Source organism: Thunnus thynnus, chromosome 23, assembly GCF_963924715.1.
Source record: "Thunnus thynnus chromosome 23, fThuThy2.1, whole genome shotgun sequence".
In the NCBI taxonomy this organism is placed as follows: Eukaryota; Metazoa; Chordata; class Actinopteri; order Scombriformes; family Scombridae; genus Thunnus; species Thunnus thynnus.
This window is the reverse complement of record NC_089539.1, coordinates 11,247,784-11,270,949: the sequence shown is the minus strand read 5'-3', so window position 1 is coordinate 11,270,949 and position 23,166 is coordinate 11,247,784. Positions and strand designations below refer to the sequence as shown.

The 23,166-nt window shown below is 41.3% G+C and overlaps 1 protein-coding gene across 6 annotated transcripts in view; it reads left to right on the top strand.

The window, feature by feature from the left end:
- dock4b (dedicator of cytokinesis 4b) overlaps positions 1-23,166 on the top strand; it is a 119,919-nt gene that overhangs the window by 24,394 nt on the left and 72,359 nt on the right. For all 6 annotated transcript variants that reach the window (XM_067582546.1, XM_067582548.1, XM_067582547.1 and 3 more), the window contains exons 2-7: positions 7,292-7,375; positions 12,423-12,463; positions 14,347-14,402; positions 14,519-14,615; positions 15,229-15,377; positions 17,689-17,773. In XM_067582546.1, the coding sequence (XP_067438647.1) occupies positions 7,292-7,375; positions 12,423-12,463; positions 14,347-14,402; positions 14,519-14,615; positions 15,229-15,377; positions 17,689-17,773 (512 nt within the window). The remainder of the gene's footprint in view (positions 1-7,291; positions 7,376-12,422; positions 12,464-14,346; positions 14,403-14,518; positions 14,616-15,228; positions 15,378-17,688; positions 17,774-23,166) is intronic.

Genomic DNA, 23,166 nt, shown 5'->3' with positions numbered 1-23,166 from the left:
ATGACAAACTAAGTGTGTGAATGTGTTTTCAACAGGTGCCTCAGTGCTCATCATGTTAGCTGAGATATGGAGGGGAAAGTAGTAGTAGTAGTAGTATGAGTTCATACAAGTTTACTGACACCCCGTCTTTTTAACAAGTGGCTGTGTGTCTCACCTGCACAGCCTGTGTTTATTTTTGACCTTTTTTATGCATCAGATATGATTTCACATTCGTTTTCCAACACTAAGGCAATCCTGAGATGATACTGACCCCTGAGCTCCACTTTTTGTCATGCAGCCATTTAAAAAAAAAAAAAAGTAATAAAATTCCTCACACAACTCTGCTGTGAAAGCCACTGCTCCTGCAATGTGATTTGAGCGAAGGGTTATTGTGGCTAGTGAGCGCTTTTGTGCTGGTGGTTAGGTTGCTATCTCCACACACACAAAGGAGGCGAAAAGAACCTGGCGGCCGGCAATGGAGAAAGCGAAATGAAAGCCGTTCCTCCTGGGTGATTCTGCTGGCCTGGCTTTTGTCTGTGCTGCCTATCAGACCTGTGTGTGTGTGTGTGTTTGTTTCCGTGTGCACAACTGCCAAGTTGAGCCCTGTTCAAGGCCTTCTCAGCGCAGCTACTTTCAGACATCTGCCTCCTCTCCCCTCACGCTGCCTGACCCCTGTTGATTTCCCCCCGCTTTAAAATGCATGATGCTACTTCCCAGCATTCCAAGCTCAACCAGTGTGAGATGTACACGAGCACACGCGGACCGCCTTAATCTGTCTCCAGCTCACACTCAGGCTGTCAGACACCTCTGCTGTCACACCGGTGAGCTTGTGTGTATTTGTGCCTGCAAGTGTGTTTCATATATGCATAAACACATCTTTGTGGTTTGGATTTTCTTAGAGCACAAGATCCCTGAGTAAGTCCTCGTGTGTTGGTAACCACATTCAACGACTCACTGCCTCCAATCTATGAGGCGGTGGGAGAAGTATGCTTGTTTGGCATGACGTGGATGGATTTTAGCCCCTTTTACTTCGCCACATGGAGAGATAAATGCCTGAAGCCTTTGGTTAGGAACACAGTGTGTGCGGAGCTGGCTAAGACAAAACATAACTCAGCTAGTTTTGGTCTGAGAAGGAATGTTTTAGTCACACTACTGAAATAAAGGTCACTTTGTACAGTTTTGACAGTGTTATGGTTTTATGGACAGTGAATGTACAGCATGAGGAAGTGAAGAGGTTTTATATTAGTGAAGTTAACTCTCAGTTTCGTGCATTAGGTGCTTATGAAACTATTCACCTTGTGAACAGGTAAAAAATAAACAAATGCTGCTTCCCCATTTTTAATATCACTCTTTTTTCTCTCTTCAAAATCAACCCCGCTCGTGATTTTAATCAGTTCACCTAAGTACATCCTTATAAATACAGTACATGTTTGCATGTTAGTGTTTCATAATGTTCACATGTATGTTCCCACACAGAAATGAAATATTCATGATCCTTACATTTGGCAGCAATGGAGGCCAATGGAGCGCCACCAGTTGCTGTGCTGTCAAATTAGCATATTAATGATATAAATGCGGTATAATTAACATGTGGGAGTGGATTATGCGTGTGAATCATCGTGAGATCAGTTGGAGAGAAGAAAGGGTCAGGCTAATGAGGTTAAAAAGAACATTAATGAGCACTTTCAGTGAAATTTGCTGTGTTACTTAGTGCAAAAAGCTGCGGGCGCTGAGACAGATCAGTTGCATCTTCATGCTTTCTTTCATGTTTTTTTTTTACTTTAATGGTGAAATCTCTGTAAAATTGAGTCTAGCAGCAACATAATATCAAGCCTTTATCATCGACGTTACACCTTCTTCGTTCAGTCGTTGCCTTTTGAAGGAGCTCGGGCTGTTTCTGAAGGAGCGAGCGTGCGCTGATGTTCTCCTTACTCAAGGCCCGTGGCAGTGTTTGTTCTTCTAAGGAGCTTAGAAGCAGCGACGAGCAAACCAAATGTAACATGGTTTGACAAGCCTCGACACCAAGTAGCTGCCTAAAACACATGTAAGCCTAATCCGAACTAGTAGGCCTTCTAGGGGTCTCGAGTCCCTCAGCAGAATGAACTCACAAACTAGCAAACACACACTAAGTACTAATGAATTAAGGCGAGGAGAAAGCGCATTAAAGAGATCAAAATGCAACCTCTGACTTCAAGATCCTATCAATTAATCATGTAGTCTATGAGATATCAAAAAATGAGAGCACCCTATCCAAAATGCCCCGGTAACATCTTCAGTTAGCTTGTTTTTGGCCAAGAGTCCAGTAGGTCTCCAAGTTGGAACCAGAAAATGGTTTACATCTTTGCTTCAAAAATAAACAATTCATCTTCAGACTTATTATTGTTTATTATTATTTTATGTTGGATAATCTGTTAACTGGCTAATCATCACTAATTTAGGTAGAAATACACTGTAACACTGAGCAAGACTAAGAGCCTACAGCCTAAGGAGTGAGGCTGTCCTTAGGCACAGTGCTGCTTTAAGCTAAATGCTAACGTCAGTATGCTAACACACACTCACAATGATAATGCTAACATGCCGATTTTACCAGTCCACCATGTTCACCATTTAGTGTGTTAGCATGCAAGTATTGGACGTGATTATGGTGCTAAATGGAGGTGCTACTTTTCCAGCATTTGGGGAAACAACACAGACTTTTTAGCATTTATTTATTGACACACTGTAGTCTGTACTGTACATTTACTGCCAGACTGACAACTTAGTGCTAACCTTTCCCTCTGCCCCGCTCGCATCCACCGTCACTTCTCTGCCCCTCGCTCTTTCCCCACTTGCTACGCAAATATACTCCTTAACGGAGACACACTACCAGCAGTTTCCCAGGCAACGACAAAAGTTGACTCACGTACCGGGACAGCGCTGCACAGAGACTCCCAAACGCTATCGATTTCAAATATTAAAAAACATTTTTTTTGGCCTGGTGGGGGTTCTCGTTGTGTCATTATGGAGAAACACAGATTCAGTAAACGTTCAGTACGTTCAGTAAACATTGAGTACAGTTAGACCTAGCAGTCTCCATTAGGTTGGGCGAGTTCAAAGTTGTGAAAACAACAGGGGTGCTTTGAATACACCCCCGTTTTCACAGGTAATTTGTTAGTCTGTCCCTCGCGCCGCAGGAAATAATGGATTACTCCTGGAAAGCTGTTGATGTAGCACTGTTCTCCTTATGAAAATAACAGAGATTATTCGACCAATGAGAATTTAGTCGGACAAGAGCATATTGACCAACTAATTGACTAGTCGACCAGCAGACTACAGCCCTAATTGGATCCACTTATGTCTCAGACGTACAGGCGCACAGACCCACAGCCCACCACAATAAAACTGGACCAGACCCAGTCCTGAATGTACTCTAGTCAGTGAATGGATTTTGCCTTTTTTCTTTCACATAAGCTGAGAATGCCAAAGTGATATTCTTTAATGTTGTGACGGAGATGAGTGCTACCATGTTAGCCCTGTGAAGACCCAGTGACACACTGCATCTGTGTCCAACCATCAGCTCTCCACCAGTGACCCAATGAATTTTATTATAGCTTCCAAGTCTGATCTCTTGTTGTCTCTCGACAAAATTGACAATAAACATAGTTTCCCACTTCCTGTCTCTTTGTCATTGTGTTTTTCTTTGTTTATCTGTGTGTACATGACTCTCCCAGCCTGCCATCCTTGTGTAATGTCTAGTTTCAGGGGATGATAGTCTGGTCTAGAATAGCATTGTCCTCGCAATGAACCAGGAGACGATGTCACACAGAGTCAGAGAGTGTGTGTTTGTGCCAGTCTGGTTCAGAGTCTGCCTTTTGGTGGCTGAAGTGCTGGTCAGTGCAGGCCATCTGGAAACTGGCTGTAACAGGTTCAATAGAGAGGCGGTGTGTGTGTGTGTCTGTGTGTGTGTGTGTGTGTGCTCATGTCATATCTGAGCATCAGCAGGTCTGCTTTTGTTCAGTTTATGCAATAGGATATTCACGCACCAGTGGCATCCACTTAGACGTGCCATGTTATGTGGCGCGTGTGCCATCCGTCCTTTTATAGGATTTTCCTCCTGCTATGCCTGTTTTTGCACTCTGTGGCAGCTGTGTGGTTGAGCAGCCATGAATGGCATCTTTTTCCCCCATTTGTACTCGCTGTTCTCTTTTTTTTTTTTTTTTTTTTTTTTTTTGAGAGTAATAGGACACATCCCAGCAAATAGGACAAAAACAACAACAGATCGATTCCCTAAAGAGTGAACACCTTTTTCCTGTGTCCTCAGTGCATCATGTGGCGGTTGGCCAGCCCACATAGTTGACAGACAGATATTCAGAGCTAGACGGATGACAGGCAGTTACAGACAGACAGACAGCAGCTGGCTTGTGGATCGACGGGCGGGAAGCTTTCATTTCACAGCAGAAAAAAAAAAGACTTGAAACTGAATAATTTAACTCACTGCAGCTGGGGAAGTCACTTGGTTAATTCATGCATTGGTCGCGAGTGTGTTTGCTGTGATTGCCTCTGCACGTGCATGCGTGTGTGTGAGTGATAGGGCTTTGAATGAATTACAGAAAAGTAGGCAAGTTTCGGGTTTGCCAGCGCGTGTGTGTTTGTGCGAGCGGTTGGTCTTTGAATGTATTACAAAGTCAGATGTGCACTTGTGACAAATCCCTTGTAAAGATAGTGTTTTTGCCGCTCGAGGGATAACAAGGACTTGGCGAAGCTTCGACATAAAATGCAGAAGGGCACAGAATTAATGCACACACACACATACACAGTTACAGACAGCACAGTGTGTCTTGCTGCTATTTGATTTTTATCAGCAGACTTGTACTCAGTGTCAACATGAGACAGGGGGTGGATGGGTAATTCAACTGGATCTTCTCTTGGGTATTGGGCTACTCTGCCAGGAAAAAAAAAGTCAAAATACAAACTGAACACATCTGGCAGTCAGCCTCTGATTCGCAGCTGATATTTCTCTTTGAGTGCAGCTTAGTGTATTATAAAGGTAATTTTTTTTAGTTTTTGACAATTTTCAACAAATAAATACCTAGATTTTTAGAACAGGAACAGCTGTTTAAAACAAATTTAATTCCTGATGCATCCAAAACGGGTCGCATTCAGAAAACGCACGGGCTAAAGAAAGTGATGGAAAAATGGCGTGAAAATGTAAATTTTCTGGTGATTGTGCACCAAAGTCCCTTTAAGAAAGTAACAGAATAATAGAAATGGTCAAACAAAATCTGATTATCACCCAGATTTTGTTACTACTCATGTTTTTTGATTTTAAGACATTTTTGATATATAGTATTGAATGGTAATTGTCCTGTGTTTTCACCATGACAGCGTTTGTACTCTGGGTCTGGTCTCTTGGGGTAGCTTCACTTTGTGAGTCTTTACATTGGGCTGGATTAAATATAATCCCTCTCCAGCGTGAGGAAATACTCTCAGTGCTGTTTGAACAGTGTGTTCAGGTACACTGGACTAGCCCGGTTGGCAGGAGAAATGAAATTCTCTCTAAATACTTTAGCTGTGGCGGGAACCCTCTCAGTTCTGCATGGCAGGGACTCTTGTTATACGTTTCCTCTCCAAATCCCAGTGAAGCTGTCTTTTTCTTTTTTTTTTTTTTCCCCCCTCTGCGTGTGTGAATGCATATCTCTGTGTGTGCTTGTTGCTGTTTGAATAGGCTACTTGTGTGAATTTGTAAGCTGCAGCAAGAACATGTGTGAATGTTTTAACAGTGGGTGCTTGTGTTTGCGATGGGAACATCAGGCCGCAGTGGTTGACATATCCGTGTGTACATGCAGGTTTAAGTGTGTGGGTTAATTTTTCGTGTGTGTGTGTGTATGTCAGCGGGACACAGCTCTGTTTTTAAAGAGCAGCTTGAAGAGCCGTCAACTGACTCTCCTGTTGGCTATTATACTCTCACAGTGCAAAGTACCATTCACCACTAATGGACCATCAGCATCACTCTGTCCCTACGTCCTCACTTCATCTCCTTTTTCTTTCAGTTTTTGTTTTAATATTGTTTCAAAATTTCAAACTTTCTATGCTTGTTGTTATGTTAAACCTGGCCTCTTTCTACACACCTCCATCTGTTAATGCATGATTTCTCTCTCTCTGCCTCTTGACATCTCCCTGAAGGGACATTCAGCGATTTACGACTGCAGTTCTTTAAGGTTGGGGGACTCACAGGGGGCAGATTACAAAAAGTATGGTGTTGCAGAGGCTGAGGGACCGTCTTTTTTAGTCCATTTAGTTTTAAAAACACTGGATACTTTCCATATTTCAACTTGATAGACACTCAGTTCATGTCTTTCAAACTCCACACCCCCGCAGTTTGTGACACATTCTTAAAGATGTGCAGCATGAGGAAAATACGTGTCATTTTCAGGCCCAAATCAAAATATAATGACATCACCGGGGGTTATTTTTTCAGACTTGTGAAAGCTGCTCTCCCACTGTTTTCACAGGCGGAGTTTACAAGTAAGCTGACCTTCATGTGTAAAATTGATTCAACGTCCCTTTAAATCCATCCCTACCTCTGCTGTCCACCTATTTTGCTTTGATTTGAGACATAGAAAACATATAAAAAACTTGACATATCTGTATATTTGTTATATATAGCGGCATTCCTTTAGTCCTCTGTGTCCACTCTCTTAAGTTTTCATCAAATAAACCATAAAACGGTTTCAGTGTGGGGGTTGTTAAAGGCGTAGAGAAGGCGGTAAAGATGTTATTTTACCACATGTACGTGTCTCTGAGGTCGTCTGCTGGCTTGCCTCTCAGTAGGAAAAGAACGGCTATAGTAAACAGCTCATGGTGAATCAAATACAGTCTGCTGCTTCTATCGTTGCATCGTACAAAATGATTTATGACCCCTGTGTGTTGAGGATGGAATGGGTGGCTGCATTTGCTGTAACTGTCCTCACTAACCCTACAAAAGTGAATGTTTACTAGATATTTTCTGTTTATGCTGACAGTGTTTGAAAGATCCTTCCTTAAAGTAAAAAAAACAATCATATAATGTGTATAGACAGAGATTGTATTTATGTAAGGTTGTGTATTTTACTATTTTGAGTATGTGCAGAAATATAGAGATTTTATAAGCTTTTGATTTTAGTTCACCTACACAGATTATTGATTGCGCCTCCTCTTTCTGCTTACATTTTTAAGCTGATATTCCAGCAGCATCATTTTTTATTATTCTTTTATTACTCAGCTCATGTCTTAGGACCTTTTTCCAACTCTGCATAAACATCAAAAACTCATGTGGGTGTGTTTTTTGTTTCAGTGCTGGCCAGTTTCCGAGGGACTGTCCAGCATGGCCTCCCGCTGGAAATCGGAGACACAGTGCAGATCCTGGAGAAATGTGAAGGTACTATATAGTTATTCACATAGTTTGTCTACATTACCTTACAATTAACTGCTTTCTGTGGTGGAAAAAAAAAAACATAGAAACAAAACAGAATCAGGAAGGAAAGCATGCTTTCGCTTGAGTAGTGAAGCGAGCGCATGCAACCTTACGAAATTACAGGGACACATCCCCTTTTCATTAAGTATAGAGATGATGTGAGCCTCACATGAACACACATGACCCACAGATCCATGCTTGCAACCACACACGGGCTCAGAAATAGACACATTACTTGCGCAAACAAACACATGCAAGGATGCTCAGATGTGTGTTTTGTTGTCTGTTGTACTGAAATTCCACTGGGCACCGGAGGTAACATCACACCTCTCGCTCATCATCACGCATGAAATGAGCAGCATCGTCTCAGTGATGAACGCTCGTGGAAATTCATGTTTTCTACTGTTTCCTGCACCACAAGTTGGCTGCTTTTCCCGCCTTCCTGCCCACGCTGAGTCTGTTTTTCTCCTCTACTTGCGTTCTCTTACGCTCTCTCTCTCTCTCTTTCACTGTCTCTCTTTCCCTATGTATGTTAATATGTTTTTTTTGCTTCCGTCTTTCTCTCCATATTCTCTCTACCCCCTTATCTGTCCTTCTGCATCCAATCTGCAATCCAAAAGTTAGGAAAAAACTGGAACATATAGATAATAAAGTAGACGATACAATCACCATGACCATCACGCATTGAAGAGACCTCATTGGATTTAATTTATTATAAGTGGAGGAATGTACTTGTTCAGCAGTTTGTTTCTTTACCTTTTTTTAATCTCCATAATAATGTGAACAACCACAGCAAAGCCACAGTATTACGCACACCTTAACATAAATAAGCAGCCATGCACAAACACACACACACACACACACACACACCCCTCTTCCGGAGCTCTTGACACACTCTGTCTCACTTCCTGTTGGGAGACAAAACCGCACACACACACACACATACACATACACACCGAGAGAGACAACCAGTCAAGCAGCCAGTCGTGCAGCCAGTCAGGCAGAGGGATGTGATATTGCGGTAAAAAAAAAGGGCCCAGAGGAAGCAGACAATAGCACAGCCAGCGGAATGCTTGGCCCTGAAGGGAGGAACAAAATCAAAATCCTGCCAGCAGCGTGGACTCTGAGAGACGGGCTGATGACAGCAGAGGAGACAGACTAATGGCTCTGCTTCATGTTGATACTGTTGACACTTCACACTGGAGCTTACAAATTAAAGTGTTTCCTACTGACATGCGGCTCTTGCCTGTAAACGCACCTCCTCATGTTACCGCCTCTTTCTTTAACTTTTTTTTAAAGTTCCTGACAGCAGTGCATACATAATGCTGAGTGTACAGTATATAAACACTGATCCATTATCACATCCTGCTGATCCATTACACATGTTACCTCTTTCACCGACATAAAACAAAAAGCAAAGAGCTGTCACAGTATTTGACATCTGCTTCTGAAAAAATGACTCATCTAGGAAACAATGAGTGTTCCACAATCCAGACCCAGACAAGTTACTCAACGCTATCCTGACCATCCACGTCTGAAACAAATCACAGAGACTACCTCAGTCGCAGATGCTCAGGCGAAACCCAGCAGTGATTAGAATAATCGAACACATTTACATTTGAGCTATTTAGCTAATGCTCTTATCTGGAGGGACTTACAATGGCTGCAACAGTGGAATGAGCTTAAACCGCCAGTTTGGAAAACAGCATCAGCTCAAAGCCTCCGATGTAAATGCATTAGATTGCTTCTATCAGTATTGGGATTTGCAAAAGCATCAATTTGGCTTGAGTGCAGATTGGAGTGTGTAATGGTGTGAAAAGCATGCAAACTGCAGCCTTTTCACCATTTTCTGTTTTAGGGATGCACCCACCCTTGGTATCTGATGATATTCGCCTTGTTGACTGCCATCGGCCTATCGGCAAATAAGATGACAGTCAACAGTGGCAGTGGCCGATTTTTTTTTTTTTTCTTTTTTCTGTTGTGACACATCAATTTTGCGCTGGATAAATGTTGCATTGGTTATTTGCAGTCTGACTTAGACAACAGTAGCCTACCTAGCTGCAGATTCTGAGAAGAAGCCACCGGCTGGGCACGACTCTGGCATGGGGTTGCTATGCTGCGTGTGCTTTGTTTTCAAAAGACTCAGTTCTTGATAACCACAGCATTTTAGAAAGAGGAAAACATTCCCTATGGACAGTGTCAAAGCTGAAGGGATCACTTACAACATCGTGGTCACACACATTCATGAACTACTGGCTCATGACATCCCTGCCATAAGTTTCATAGCTGATAGTTCGGATGCTAGCCCTGTGAGCATGCTTAGCCTCATGGCACAGTGGATTCACAAAGATTTTAACTTGATAAAATCAGTGTTACACTCCCAGGAGTTCACGGGTTCCCAACTCTGCATCTGCTATCTCAGAGGCATTTGAGAAAATGTTTGAAACATGGAAAATAGTCGAATCCAAAGTACATGCTGTCATGGAAGATAATGCCAGAAATATGGCAAAAGCTATGACGGATAGTGGTCTGGCTAGTTTCACCGGCACGGCGTACAACCTGCAGCTGGCTGTTCATAATGATGTTGTGAGCCAGCGCAGCATCTCGGATGTGGTGGCAATAGGCCGAAAAATAGTCAGACACTTTAAACACTCACCCCTTGCCTTCTGACGCCTGCAGACTGTGCAGATCCAGTTGGGAATGAAACCAAAAAGGCTTTGGAAAGATGTTGCCACTTGGTAGAATAGTACATTCTGTGTAGCATTTGCTACATATACTGCAGACTGTGACCTCCCCACAACCCTCATTGTGCACCAGTGGGGATTAGTTGAAAACTTTATCACACTTCTCTCCCTGTTTGAACAGCTGACAAGAGAAGTCAGCTCATCAGAGGCATCGGCTGCTGACGTGATCCCCTCGGTGAGAGCCCTGAGACTTCTTTTAAGCACGGAGGCTGACATAGGTCATGCTGTTAAAACAATCAAGACCACATTATTAGAGGCAATAGACAAATGCTTTGTCAAATCATCTCTGATTCCATTTTCTGCATCGCAACCTCACTGGATCCTGAATATAAAGACTGCTACTTTGATGAGGATGTTAAACAACGCGCACAAGCAGTACTGCTGGATAGGCCTGCTGCCGGTGCTGGAGATGAGACGCACGGTAGAGAGAGAGAGCTCATCATCTACGGAGCAAGAGGGCGCAAACGGATGGGGCACGGCCCGCTCTGGATGACATGTTTTAGGAGATTCTGGAGGAAAACGGTCCATAAAGGTTAAAAGCCAAGGATGAGGGCGTCACAGCAACTGGATGGTTTCTTTGCAGAGGCCCCCATTCCCAGAAATGAGACCACGCTCGGATATCGGAGAAATAATCACCTCAGTTTTCCAGCAATGGCACACAAATACCTATGTGCTCCATGCACCAGCACGGACAGTGAGCAGCCGTTCAACCCTGTGTCTCACATCTTGGATGAGAAGAGAAGTTCAAGTTCATCTTTATTGTCATGTGTATTAAAAATACAGTGAAATACTTGCGCTCTTGCTCTGTCTGCCTTAACACAAAGGACACACCATCCCAAAACAGCAAAAAATAACCCACTACAGACCTGCATAGACTACGTGCACAGCGCATTCATATGTATACATTATAAACACAATATACAGTACACAATAAGAACAAAGTGCATATGGGTGCGTCAGCTGTTCAGCAACCTGACTGCCTGTGGAAAGAAGCTGTTACTCAGACGGGTGGAAGGAGCAGGAGCAGAACATGAGCGGGGTGGCTGGTGTCCTTAATGATATTTCGGGCTTTCCTTTTGCAGCAAGTGGTGTAAATGTTATGAAATTTGTGGTAGTTCTGTGCCAATGATCCTTGCAGCAGCCTTTATAGTCCTTGTTAGCAGTCTGCAGTCTTGAGCAGTCAGGTTGCCAAACCACACTGTGATACTCTGGTACAACGGTACAGCAATAAAAGTTCAAAAGACAAACCTCTTAAGACGCCTCAGAGAGTACAGTCTCTGCTTTCTTGAGGATGCAAGTAGTGTTGAGAAACCATGTGAGGGTGTTTGAGATGCGTATGCCAACAGTTTCAACAGATGACCCATTGATGGAAATAGGAATGTGATTGTGAAAGACTGAAAAATAGTGTGATAAAGGGCTGAAAGACTTTAAAACACTGAAGTTATTTTTTATTTTTTTACTCCCTCTTTTGTGCCAGGGAAACATGCTTGTCTACCTGGCACAAAATAGGGAATAAATAACAACAAACATCAGTACCAGCGTCAGCTATCAACCTCATTGTTGTTTTAAACTTTGGTATCAGCCGAAAATTTCACCACCATTGCGTCTCTATTCTGTTTAGTCTAATTTTATTTTTCACACCTGCTTTGTGGCTGTATGTGTCACAGGGTTTCTCCCCCCTCTCGCTCTACTGTGCATAAGCCTGTGGTCACTGCCAAACAGCTTATAAAAAAACAAGTTGCTTTGTACCGCAAAGCTCTTGAGTGCTTTTCACAGCACAGCTCTCTCAGGGAAAGAGCAAGCAATCAGCAATTAAATTAAAACTGCAAACTTAAATTGTTTGTTTGTAAGTTTCCAAATTGTTTCGAAAAAATGTGACATGAGTACAAATAATATTAAAGAATGTAAACTTTTAGCTAACTGAACTACTTTACACTTAATTAAAAGCAATCACATTCAAAGCACGCACCTCTCAGCTTTTCACATGACACTGAATTAGAATAAAAATAAATGTGTGGTAGGCATGTCATGGAATTCTTAGTACACGCAGCTGTGAGAAGGATTGGATCATTTTCATTAAATCACTGTCACCTCACACGCTCACATTCATCTTCTTTTCTATCCTTCTCTTATTAAATGCACAGTATCTCATATTTCTCCACCTCCTCCCCTTGTATGCTCTGCAGTCTAAGCTAGATAGAAAGATTATAAAAGAGCAATATTCACAGTGACGCACTGAAAATTAAAACACTGCTTTGTCTCTGCAGGTTGGTACCGAGGATTCATCTTGAAGAATCCAAATGTCAAGGTGAGTGTGTGTGTGTGTGTGTGTTTCTCTCATCTTTGTCTGGTTATGTTCTAAAGGGCGTCTAACTAATTTGTAGACTCAATCAATACCCTCATGAAGTTTTTTTTAATTAAATGGCGTGTAACCTGACAGAGCAGGAATGTCACATTTAAAAGTCTCCCCCAGGCTTGTAATTGTTGGCCGCTGACTTCAACTCCACACGCTGAGGCGACAATTGTCAGTGACGGATTTCATCAGCTTTACTTTTATTGTTATCAAAAAAAAAATGTCATTCTGTCAGTTGCTCAACTTTGAGCACTTTGGTAAACGTGTCCAGCACGTCAGTAACATAAGCTGCATGTGGTTACCCACTTTCACTTCATCTGCTAATAGTGCTAAAAATCCCCAGACCACTACGGTCAGTTCACACAGGTGTTTAGTATCATTTTTACTTTTTCTCAGAACTGTGTGGGAGTGTAGATTTTTTTGACATGTCATAGCAAGAAAACCAGAGATGTCTTTAACAGCATCAATAATGGCTGCATTCCATTTAGGTTCACTAGTTCCAGCACCCTGCTAGTGTGCATGAAGGCACGCTGGCCTGACTTACTGGTTCATTTAAATAGAATGGAACCATTAGTGTTATATTACACCTGTGCTTTACAGTCTAAAGGTTTGCTGTGAAAAAGGCCAAATGAACTAAAGTTACATCTAATGCATTGCACATGATTATTCAATGTGGTAAAAGATTGATATTACGTGACATGAATGTAATTAGAAATAGTGTTTTTTTTTAGTTTTTGCTGTCTTTGATTACCAATGTTGTGAGGCAAATCAAGCTTAATGATCGGACAGCCAAACATTCATATGCATGTATGTGGCTGCATGATGAACATCAATGAAAAGTCAATATGTAGTCCAAACAAAACTCACAATTTTATCTATATAGCCAAAAATCATATATCACAAACTGGTCTCGGAGGGCTTGACAGCATAGGACACCCTCTATTCTCAATTCTAAGAAGAAAAAATCCCCCTTACAAACATTACAAATGGGAAAAAAAAGGTACAACAGAGGATGGGAACAGTACCTCTTCACTACAATAACAACAACTACAATATGAAGAAACAATATCAGGTAAATCAGGATCAGAGAAGACCTCTAACAATGTTCAGATGGACCACAAAACCACTCATACACTTAATATTCTGTCACATAAATGATGTACACAGTTTTTTAATAATTGTTTTTTGATGGTCTGGTCATGTATGATTCTATGGATGATGTATTACACCCAAGGTCCTACAATAGGATAGCTAAAATATATGCTCACATTCTGACTGTTGACAATTTTAAAGTGTAGCAGTCCAACTATTTTTATTACAAATGGTTGCAGAAAGAAAATGCAAAAAGTTGATGACAGCTCTTTCAACTCAAATCCAACACCATTTGGCACCAGTATGTCTTGGGCTGATTATAGTTTGAAAATTGAAAACCCTGTCCTTGCTCAAAACCAGCCAATTAAACCAGAGTGAGTCACTAATTAAGCAGAAAAATATGTGATAATATAAACCCACAGTAGTTGCGAGTAAAGTGTTAGGTGCGTGTTCAGAGTCTAAGTGTGTGAGTGCGCTACATTTATCCTCAAATACTTAAAACATAAGTTCTGCTTTGATCTCCCCGAGTCAATAGGGAGCAACTTACAGTTTATTAGCGTCAAACACACACAAACACACTTTTCATCTTTTTTGTCTCCTAAATCCCATTACTCCTTTATCTGCTCCTTCTTTTAATCTACAAACACACTTAGCCCTGCATTGATTATGTGCATCTTTACCAAATACTAACAGTTAAATGGCACTTAAAACAGATACTCATTAACCTGTTTATCTTCTGTCCAAAGGGGATCTTCCCATGCAGCTACATCCACTTGAAGAATGCCCATGTCAAGAATAAAGGGTGAGTAATGTTGTTTTCTTTCTCTACTTGCATTCCTGTGTGTGTACAGGTCATAGTAGAGGTTTGTACTCATTATTTGTTTGTCTTCTGCATGTGTGTGTGTTTGTGTAACCTAGGCAATTTGAGACAGTCATCCCTGTTGAAGACTCTGTCATCACAGAGATGACGTCGACGTTGCGAGACTGGGGTGCCATGTGGAAACAACTCTATGTGGTAAGAATCCTTGCACACACACATACACGCACACACATAAACACACAAACAAAGAGTTTGCATTGATTTGAATATCTACTGCATAAACGAAGCCGCCTCTTTAGGTTTGTCGTGAATTTATTTGGCCCTGGGTAATTCAAAAGTCACAAACACCCAAAGCTCTTTCATACACATTCATTAGTTGGATTGATTGTGTTTGTGGCCTATTAAGCTATCTGGGATGCTGATTAAATTGAGCTGATGAATACTTGCAGATCAAAGTGCATAAATTTGTGGCAAAAAGCAGCAGGACACTGAAGCTAATTTGCACAAATCCATTTTAAGTCCCTCTGTCGGCTTCTCTCTCGCTGGGTCGTCCTCTTCCTCTGTGTCGATTTGGCTCTAATGCTCATTCTGTCACTTCTTTTTCACTTATGTTTTGGGAGGCTCGACGCAACTGTAATTTCATCCCCTTATCTGTGTCTTCCTCTCTATCTGTCACCCTCATTCTGTCCTAATTCTAACCCTTCTTGTCCATTTCCCTTTCATTCATCGCCTTTTACTGACTCTGTTCATTTTTGTCTCCCCTCCATCCCCTCTCTGTTCCTCCTCTACCGTTTTCCTCCTTCTACAGAAAAATGAGGGGGATTTGTTCCACCGGCTTTGGCATGTGATGAATGAAATCCTGGACCTGAGGAGGCAGGTGCTGGTGGGCCACCTCACCCATGACCGCATGAGGGACGTTAAACAGCACATCACGGCGAGATTGGACTGGGGCAACGAGTAAGTAGAGGAATCCAAAAATGGCTTTGGGGCAGTTGCTTTTCAACACACACACACATATACAGACACTATGTTTTATCATTCCATCTCAAAGGACCATATTCATGTTTTTATGTTTGTTTTTTTCCCATGTCTTAGCTCATTAATAAGTCATCACTTGAAGTTAACGTTACTGCCAACCACTAGTGTACTTAAAGTTCTGAGATTGATTTTCTGCCCTGTGCTCAGCTTTTGGAATCCACTCTTTTTCCAGAACTGTATGAAAATCAAATTGAGAGAGCAGCAATCCATCACAGGGAACATTGAGTCAGACTGATTTCTTTGAAAAGGTTATGGCATCAGGGATTTGAAAATTGGTCACTGAACCGCAGTGTTTTTAAATACAAGACATTACCAGATTTATGCTTCCATATTTGCTTATTGTTGTCTTCCATTAGCCAGTTTCTACTGCAGGAACCTTTCCAGTAACCGAGGAACACTTTTAACTGTTTTTTTTACCTATTTTTGGAGCAAGGGGCTAATGATTTATTTCCCTGTGTCATAACTCCTGACAGTAGAACTTTCCAATGGCATGAGAACCATTAAGGCAGAGTTTGTATTGCTGAATGTTGCTAACTGGTCAAACATAACTCAGCAGCTTCACTCACACGCATAAAGTTTATTGATGTTAAGAACAAAATTATATTGTTGGCTTCCCAACTCATCAAAGCAGCATTGCTACTTTGGAGAAAGGCGTTCTGAGGTTTTCAACCTCCCTCTCCAACTCTGTGTGCAATCTTTGCATCTATTCATCACAGCATGACTCCTCAAAAATTACAAACAATAACCCAACTCTGTGTTTTTTGAATTATATGTCTAATTTGCCTGATATTCAGGGTTCTTTAGATGCAGTAAAACTAATTGAAAAGTAAGAAAAGAGTACTTTTATTAGTTCCTGGTTCTCCATAGTACTTTTGCTTGAAAATACCACCAAGAAATCATCCACAGTCCCTATTCTCAGCTGCATAACCACATTTGGACAATTTATATTTGACAAAGTAGTAGTAGGACTTTAAGTCTTATATACTGTATACAAGTATATATGATTTATTGTTAATGAGCAATAGAAAAACCTGTAAAACCACCACTATGGTCTAATAACAAGCTGCTTCATTTAACATTAGTGTTTTAGCTTAACTAACACTTAAAGTAAACAAAACTAGATTGGAAAAAGAACTTATCTTATCTCACATTTCTTCACATATTCAAGGAAAAATATGAAATTGCAATAATACTGAATATGTGATTCGGTTACTTGTATATTCTGTCTTCCTAGCTTCCTTCCTAGAGCTTATTTCAGCTCTTTAACTCATCTTTTCGTTCTTTCTCAGACTTTCTCTCTCCTACTCTTTCTTCTCTCTGTGCAACTCTTTCTTTTGTTGTCACCTACCTCCCCTGTAGGCACACTCCTCACTCAATCAAGTCTCTTTTCCTCTCACACAGACAGCACTCTCTCCATCCTTCCTCTCTCTTTCTTCTCTCTCTCCTCTCCATGCCATGGGGGTGAAATAAAAAAAAACAAAAAAACAAAACTCACAGCTTCTGTCATTCTCTCTGTCTATCTGTACCCTTCACTCTCCTTCATTTCCCTGCTGCATGCTGTCCTCAAATGTTCTATGCACACACACACACACACACACACACACACACACACACACACACACACACACACACACACACACACACACACACACACACACACATCCCTCTTTCGTGAGAAGCTGGGTGGACAGTCCCTTGCTGTGGGCTGTTGTATGGTTGACCAGGCCTGTCTCTTTTATTGCTGACAAGGACACACACTCTAGCGTGCCGATTTGGTCCATCGAGAGCCTAGAGGAGAGGAAAAGGAGGAAGAAGAAAAGTGAGAGGTAGAGGATGAAGGGAAGGAGTGTGGGCAGCAGTGAGAAACTATTTGAGGAAAGAGAGAGAAAAAGATGGAGGGAAGCAGTTGAACGAAGGACGATAAAGACGACAGCAGGCATAGCAGGGGGCTAAAGGGAGAGGATTTTTTTTCTTTCATCTTTTCCTCAGAGAAGAGGACGATCTGTCAAGTTTTATTTAGATGACTGACACTTGTTTGTGTGTGAATCAAACTGTGTGTGCATATGTGCGTCTGTATGGTGTTTGTTCATTTTGTTGTTGATGCTCAATTTAGTCGACCTTGTCTGTTTTGCCTACTGCAGAGCAGGAACCTGTGAATCGTAGAAATATGTAGTCTGATCTGTTTGGAATTCATCATCTCACTGTGTATGTGTGTGTTTTTGTATTTCAGACAACTCGGCTTGGACCTGGTCCCGAGACAAGAGTTCAGTATGGTGGACCCAGATGAAATCAGTGTCACAGAGCTTTACAGACTGGTGAGTGGCCTCACAACTCTCCACGCAGTAATCATCCGCTCTATTCTCAAACACCTCATTTAGAAGGCAGCGTGGTGAAGGAGAGGTGATTATAGTACCTGGTTTCAACCCCTGATTTGTGCAAGTATCTGTCTTGCTCAAGTGTCCTTTTATAAAGCGCCATACCCAGTATAGTTCATCTCAGCATTGTAGTGACGATCCATTTCTAAACTGGTAAAAGTAAATGTTTGTCACTGTAGAGTGAGTGATTGAAGGTCTATGACATCAGATTTCAACAGTGCTATTGACATATCTGTGTATGCCTGATTTGCTGCCTTCTTCTTATTATTTATTCATAATGCAATATCAGTCTGGCAAACACAGGCACTACTGCAGTGCTTCTGCCATTTATACATAGATTTGGTCAAGCTGGTTACCATTCATCTCAAAATCTCTCATCTCAAACGACCTTTATACAACATCAGACAGCTGAAGGATGTTTTACCAGTTTCCCAGTTCATTGAGATTCTTTTCTGACCAAGCTAACCTTTAAGGTGATGTGAAAAGCTGTCCTTCATAAACAGTCTCAGAAAAGTGGCGTTGTCTGGTTATCGTGAAGTATCTTTCTGATGGCAAAACGATGAAAAATTTCACATCAAGGCCCATTTCTGTTAGTAGCTGTTCCAGAGCTTTTGATTGTATCACAGGATCTTCCTTCAGCAGTTGTATATGTACGAATTTCCGATTCGTCTTAGCGCTTGAATATCTTCTCGTGCTTGTTTGATTTAGAGTTGACATTCAAAGTTCATTCTTGACCTTGAGAAACACCAGTTAGCAAAAAGATGTCACCATGACGTCCATTCAGTACCTGTGATACAAGTTTATCACATGAGCTTCCTCTATTTTTAGGAGCACTTTAATTTTAGGGAATTCTCTTCCAAGTTGGCTTAAACTCTCCAATGGCACTTAAAAGATGTTTGGTGATTTTGAGCATTTTACCTACCTTTCGCCATATTAACAAACAACAAACTCATTCTTTAGGTACTCAATGAGCTACTAGCATCAGTGAGTTTTGTCACATGTAGAAAGTATTGTATTTAAAGGACCGAATTTTTGCCCTCTTCCATCCATCTCCATACCTCTCTCGCTCATTCTCTCTTTCCTTTCCCAACTGTTTGCTCCCTGCTTCTCCTCCCCGTTTCCTCCAAGCCCCAACTGCTGTTACCATGGCAACCACTTCTCTGCCCTGATACAGTACGGGGGACAATTGTATCATCCACACTCACACACACACACACACATACACACACACACACACATACACACTGTGACGGCTTTCCCTTCGCAGGGGTAATTGAAGCTCTTAATCCATCTGTGTCTTTTTTTGTTAGCCAAAACAAAAGGCGGCATAGCAGGATGAAAGCTTAATGCACCTCTATTAAATGGCGTACAAAATGAGCAAATTCCCCTATACTGGGACAAGATAAAGAGACAGACATTCACCGCTGCCATCGACATACAAAAACACACATACACTAGATCACACCCAGGAACAACACACTGCCACATCAAGCCCAAACGACATCAATATTTCTCAGTGAGATCTTTGTTTATGAGGACAGAGTCTTTGTTTCTATCATGCACTGTGCCGCTGTAGAGTAGATTAATTAAATTGAGATGGGGATCACGTGGTGTGTGTGTGTGTCCCTGTGTGTGTGTGCTGAAAGGGCAGAGCGATGTTACTGTGGGAAAATGAAGCCTGACTGCACCATTCTGTCAAGGATTTATGTGATATCTGCCCATGTGAAAAATAAAGAGGATACTGAGAAGGATGAAGGAAGGACATTCAGTGAACTGAAGGAGTGAGATTTCATACAGACATGTCATAATTTTGAAAAGAAATATATACTATTTGTTTTTAAATAAATTGCTACATTCTCATGACGTTTTTCTGTGGTAGTGCGGTCAAAATACCATAATGCCAAGATTAGCCACTATTTGAACATAATTTGTGATTAAAAAGTGATCATGTTTAAAGCTGCTCCATATTTTTATATTAACGTGTAATGTGAATAGTGTCGCTCATTCACACGGCTCTGCAGTTCCACTCAGCTCTATTGGTGGTTTGGCACCTTTCAGCTCTATGTTTTGGCTTCATGACAACATTACTGTTTTGGTTCATTCTCACTTCTCTCATTAACCTTGTTTCCAACCTCAGTAGACAGCTGTTTCTCAGCAAAAAAGCTTGAATAAACACCCTGTAGGCAGACAAAGTTAGCGGCTAACTAGTGAACATAGTGGAGCATTAAGCAGCTAAAGAGCCACATATTTCCCTCAGGAGTTGCTGGAGACTAAACCAGAGCTAAAAGGAGGGTTAATATTGGACTTAAATTTATTAGGTGGCCCAAGACAACGACTCCAAATGAATGCTAATGTTGCTCCAAGTTTAAAATGTTAGCCATACAACTTTAAGGTGATATTGTGCTGTTGCAAGGTACCTATAAAAATGATCGTTTAAATTGCTTACTGATAATTATAATATATTTATAATAAGTTCCAGTGAGAGAAAAACTACATTTTATGATCTGAGGAATGTCTCAATGGACATTTCTCTTAGTAGCAGCTAGCCTGCGCAGTTAGCTAGCTAGTACGTCACTTTTTTTCCCTCGGCACTGAGTCTAAAAGGTAACTGTAGTGCTTTCTACTATACTGTGTAACATGGCCAACAATCTCCATTAACCAAATGATTACCATTACGTAGATTCGGTTAGAATTTGCTCAGTTTTGGTAACTTTAAAAAAGGACAGTTGCAAGCCTTGGTCAGACAATACATAGCCTTAGGGCAGTGCTCTGAGACACTACATCCTTTCTACAAGGAAGTTTGCCTGTAGAGATAAAGGCCTAATTTTTATTCGACTTGACCCCCGAAGACAGTCTTTAAAGCATTTTATTGTTAGTAGCTTTACAGTCAGTAAAAAAACCTTTGTCAAATCCCTAATTGGCTCCCCAATCTCATGCTAAGTGTGCTCAGTTGCTAAAGCTGTCTGTAGTGCAAAGACAAGTCAGCTTTACACCTCCCATCTTTTCCTCGGAGAGTGAGTTCAGTACAGAGCGTATGTAGAGCCGACCAGAGTTTAGACCGCAGAATGATGAATTCATTAACAGTGGCAGATCAGACAGAGGTGATAGATGACTCAAGTCTGGCCCTGGACAAGCCGTGGCAAAATTTCCTCTGTGACTTCAGGCATCGCTAAAGAGATACACCCACACTTAAAAGCCTGCATACACATCTCTTGCTTCCTGCTTGTGTCGCACAGGTCTCCCTCCACAAGCTTAAAAGAAGGATAAAAAGACGCTTAAATAGTGATGTAGAAGTGAGTGTTGAAAGGAAGCTGCGATGGAAGGATGTAGAAGGACTGGAAGTTTCTCTGTGGCCTCAGTTTGACCCCTGTCTCCTTTTTAGAAGCTCCTTGTAGTTCGACAGTCGCTCCACTTGGTGCTGCTTCATGCTGTTTAGGAAAAGATTACTAAGTGAACAATAATAAAACGGCTGGGCGAGCACACATGGTCATGCTCTCTCTGCTCTTCTATCTCTCTCTGGCCCTCTCCTTGTAGCCCACAGCATTATGTGTTACCAGCAGGGCTGCTAGCCTTATTCCAAGGCTGTCATGTCTATCCTTTGTGTCTAGTCATGCTGAAGTTGTCATATAACCACACACTGCTCCCACCGGGCAGCTTAAATGACACACTGAAAATAACCTTGCAATAAAATCCAACAGCATAAATTAGGCCTTTCCCAGACCTAGTCATTCTGCGCCAAAGTAGGAGCTCAGCCCTGTTGCGTAGAGGAAAACTGATCCGGGTAAAAAATAAAAACAGTGCCTTGTTGTTAGATCCCTTTCCAATGTGTTTTCTTCTGGGATCTCAGATAGGGCAGATCAAGTCAGGACAAAACAAAACATATTCATCATTCTGGCAGATACTGCAATTGTAAAATGATTTGTGGTGTAATTTTCTAGCATGTTTAAGTCTTTGAGGACCATGTTAGTGTTTTTTTATAGGTTTGTATTTATATCACTGACAGCGACTTCCAAAGATTTAAGATGGATTTAAGTCTCTGTTGGCATCCATTGTTTTCCTCGCATTTCACAAGAAAATCAACTTTCAGATGCTTAAATCTTCTTTGAGAGACTTCAGGTAAACATTGTATTGCCTTTATCAAAGCAACATTGTCATCACTTGCTTAATATACTAGGGATTCGCCATTATTCTGATAAAACTCTTGGTCGTGTTCAAGAACATTACAACATCAGTGCCTGGACAGTCAGCTGTTGAAGAGTATATTAGTAATGCAAGAAACAACCAGGTTCAAACTGTGTTTTTACATTATGATACTCATTGCTTGTCTTTTGAGTTCGACTTTCCAACATTATAGTCCCAACAGGAATTAGTGATCTTGTGACTGCAGTAATTGATTTCATTATCTCTGCAGAAAATGGTCAAATTGGAAAAATCTTCGCCCATCTGTTTCCATCACTGTCACTTTCTACATTAAATAATCCAATTCAGAGCCGCTGATATGAGCCTGAGTCAAAATCAATCCTCAGCCTCAACAATCCAACTTCCTCGCAGATAGATTATTACATCTGAGAGTTTATTCCCAATCGCAGTTTCATCTCATAGCTTTGCAATTTTTAAAACATCCCGTTTTTCTGCAAATTGCATCATTTCAGACCACAATAATCACAAAAACAGTACAGTTTTACAGTCATTTCTGCAGCATGACCCAACAATATATAATATTGACAACAAAAAACATGCACTAGAAACAAGAATCCTGCTTTTTACAGCACCTTTCATCTATTAATATGCTGCAGAAGGTGATAGGTAGCAACTTCACCTTTGTATGTTTGACTTTTTCTCTTTATCGTGGTGGTGCTTCACTGTACTTAGTCCTTGCATTTTCTTTATTCTTTTCCTCTCTGCTCATCCTCCACTTGTCCCCCTCCCAATCTCTTTACATCCTACTACACAAGTGAATGTGGAGCACAGTTTGGCAGTGGCTCTACTGGCCATCTGGTGCTCTGTGTGTGTATGCGTATGTGTGTGTGTCCTTGTATTTTTGGATGTTGACAGCAGATTAGGGTGAACCTCTCATAAACAGAATGTAATGTGCATGTTGACCTGTATGGTATTTACAATGCCCCACACCATAGTGTGAAGAATATTGATCCTTTATATACCGTAGATTGATTTATGTACTATCAGAGATTGCCATTGCGATAGCAGACACTGACTCTGTGTTTTATTGTTTGTCTGTTATTTATATTCAGTGTGAATTTCAGCACTTGAGTTGTTATTTCTCCAAGATCGAGCAACCAGTTGAAAGGGATGCAAATCATAACACCATTATT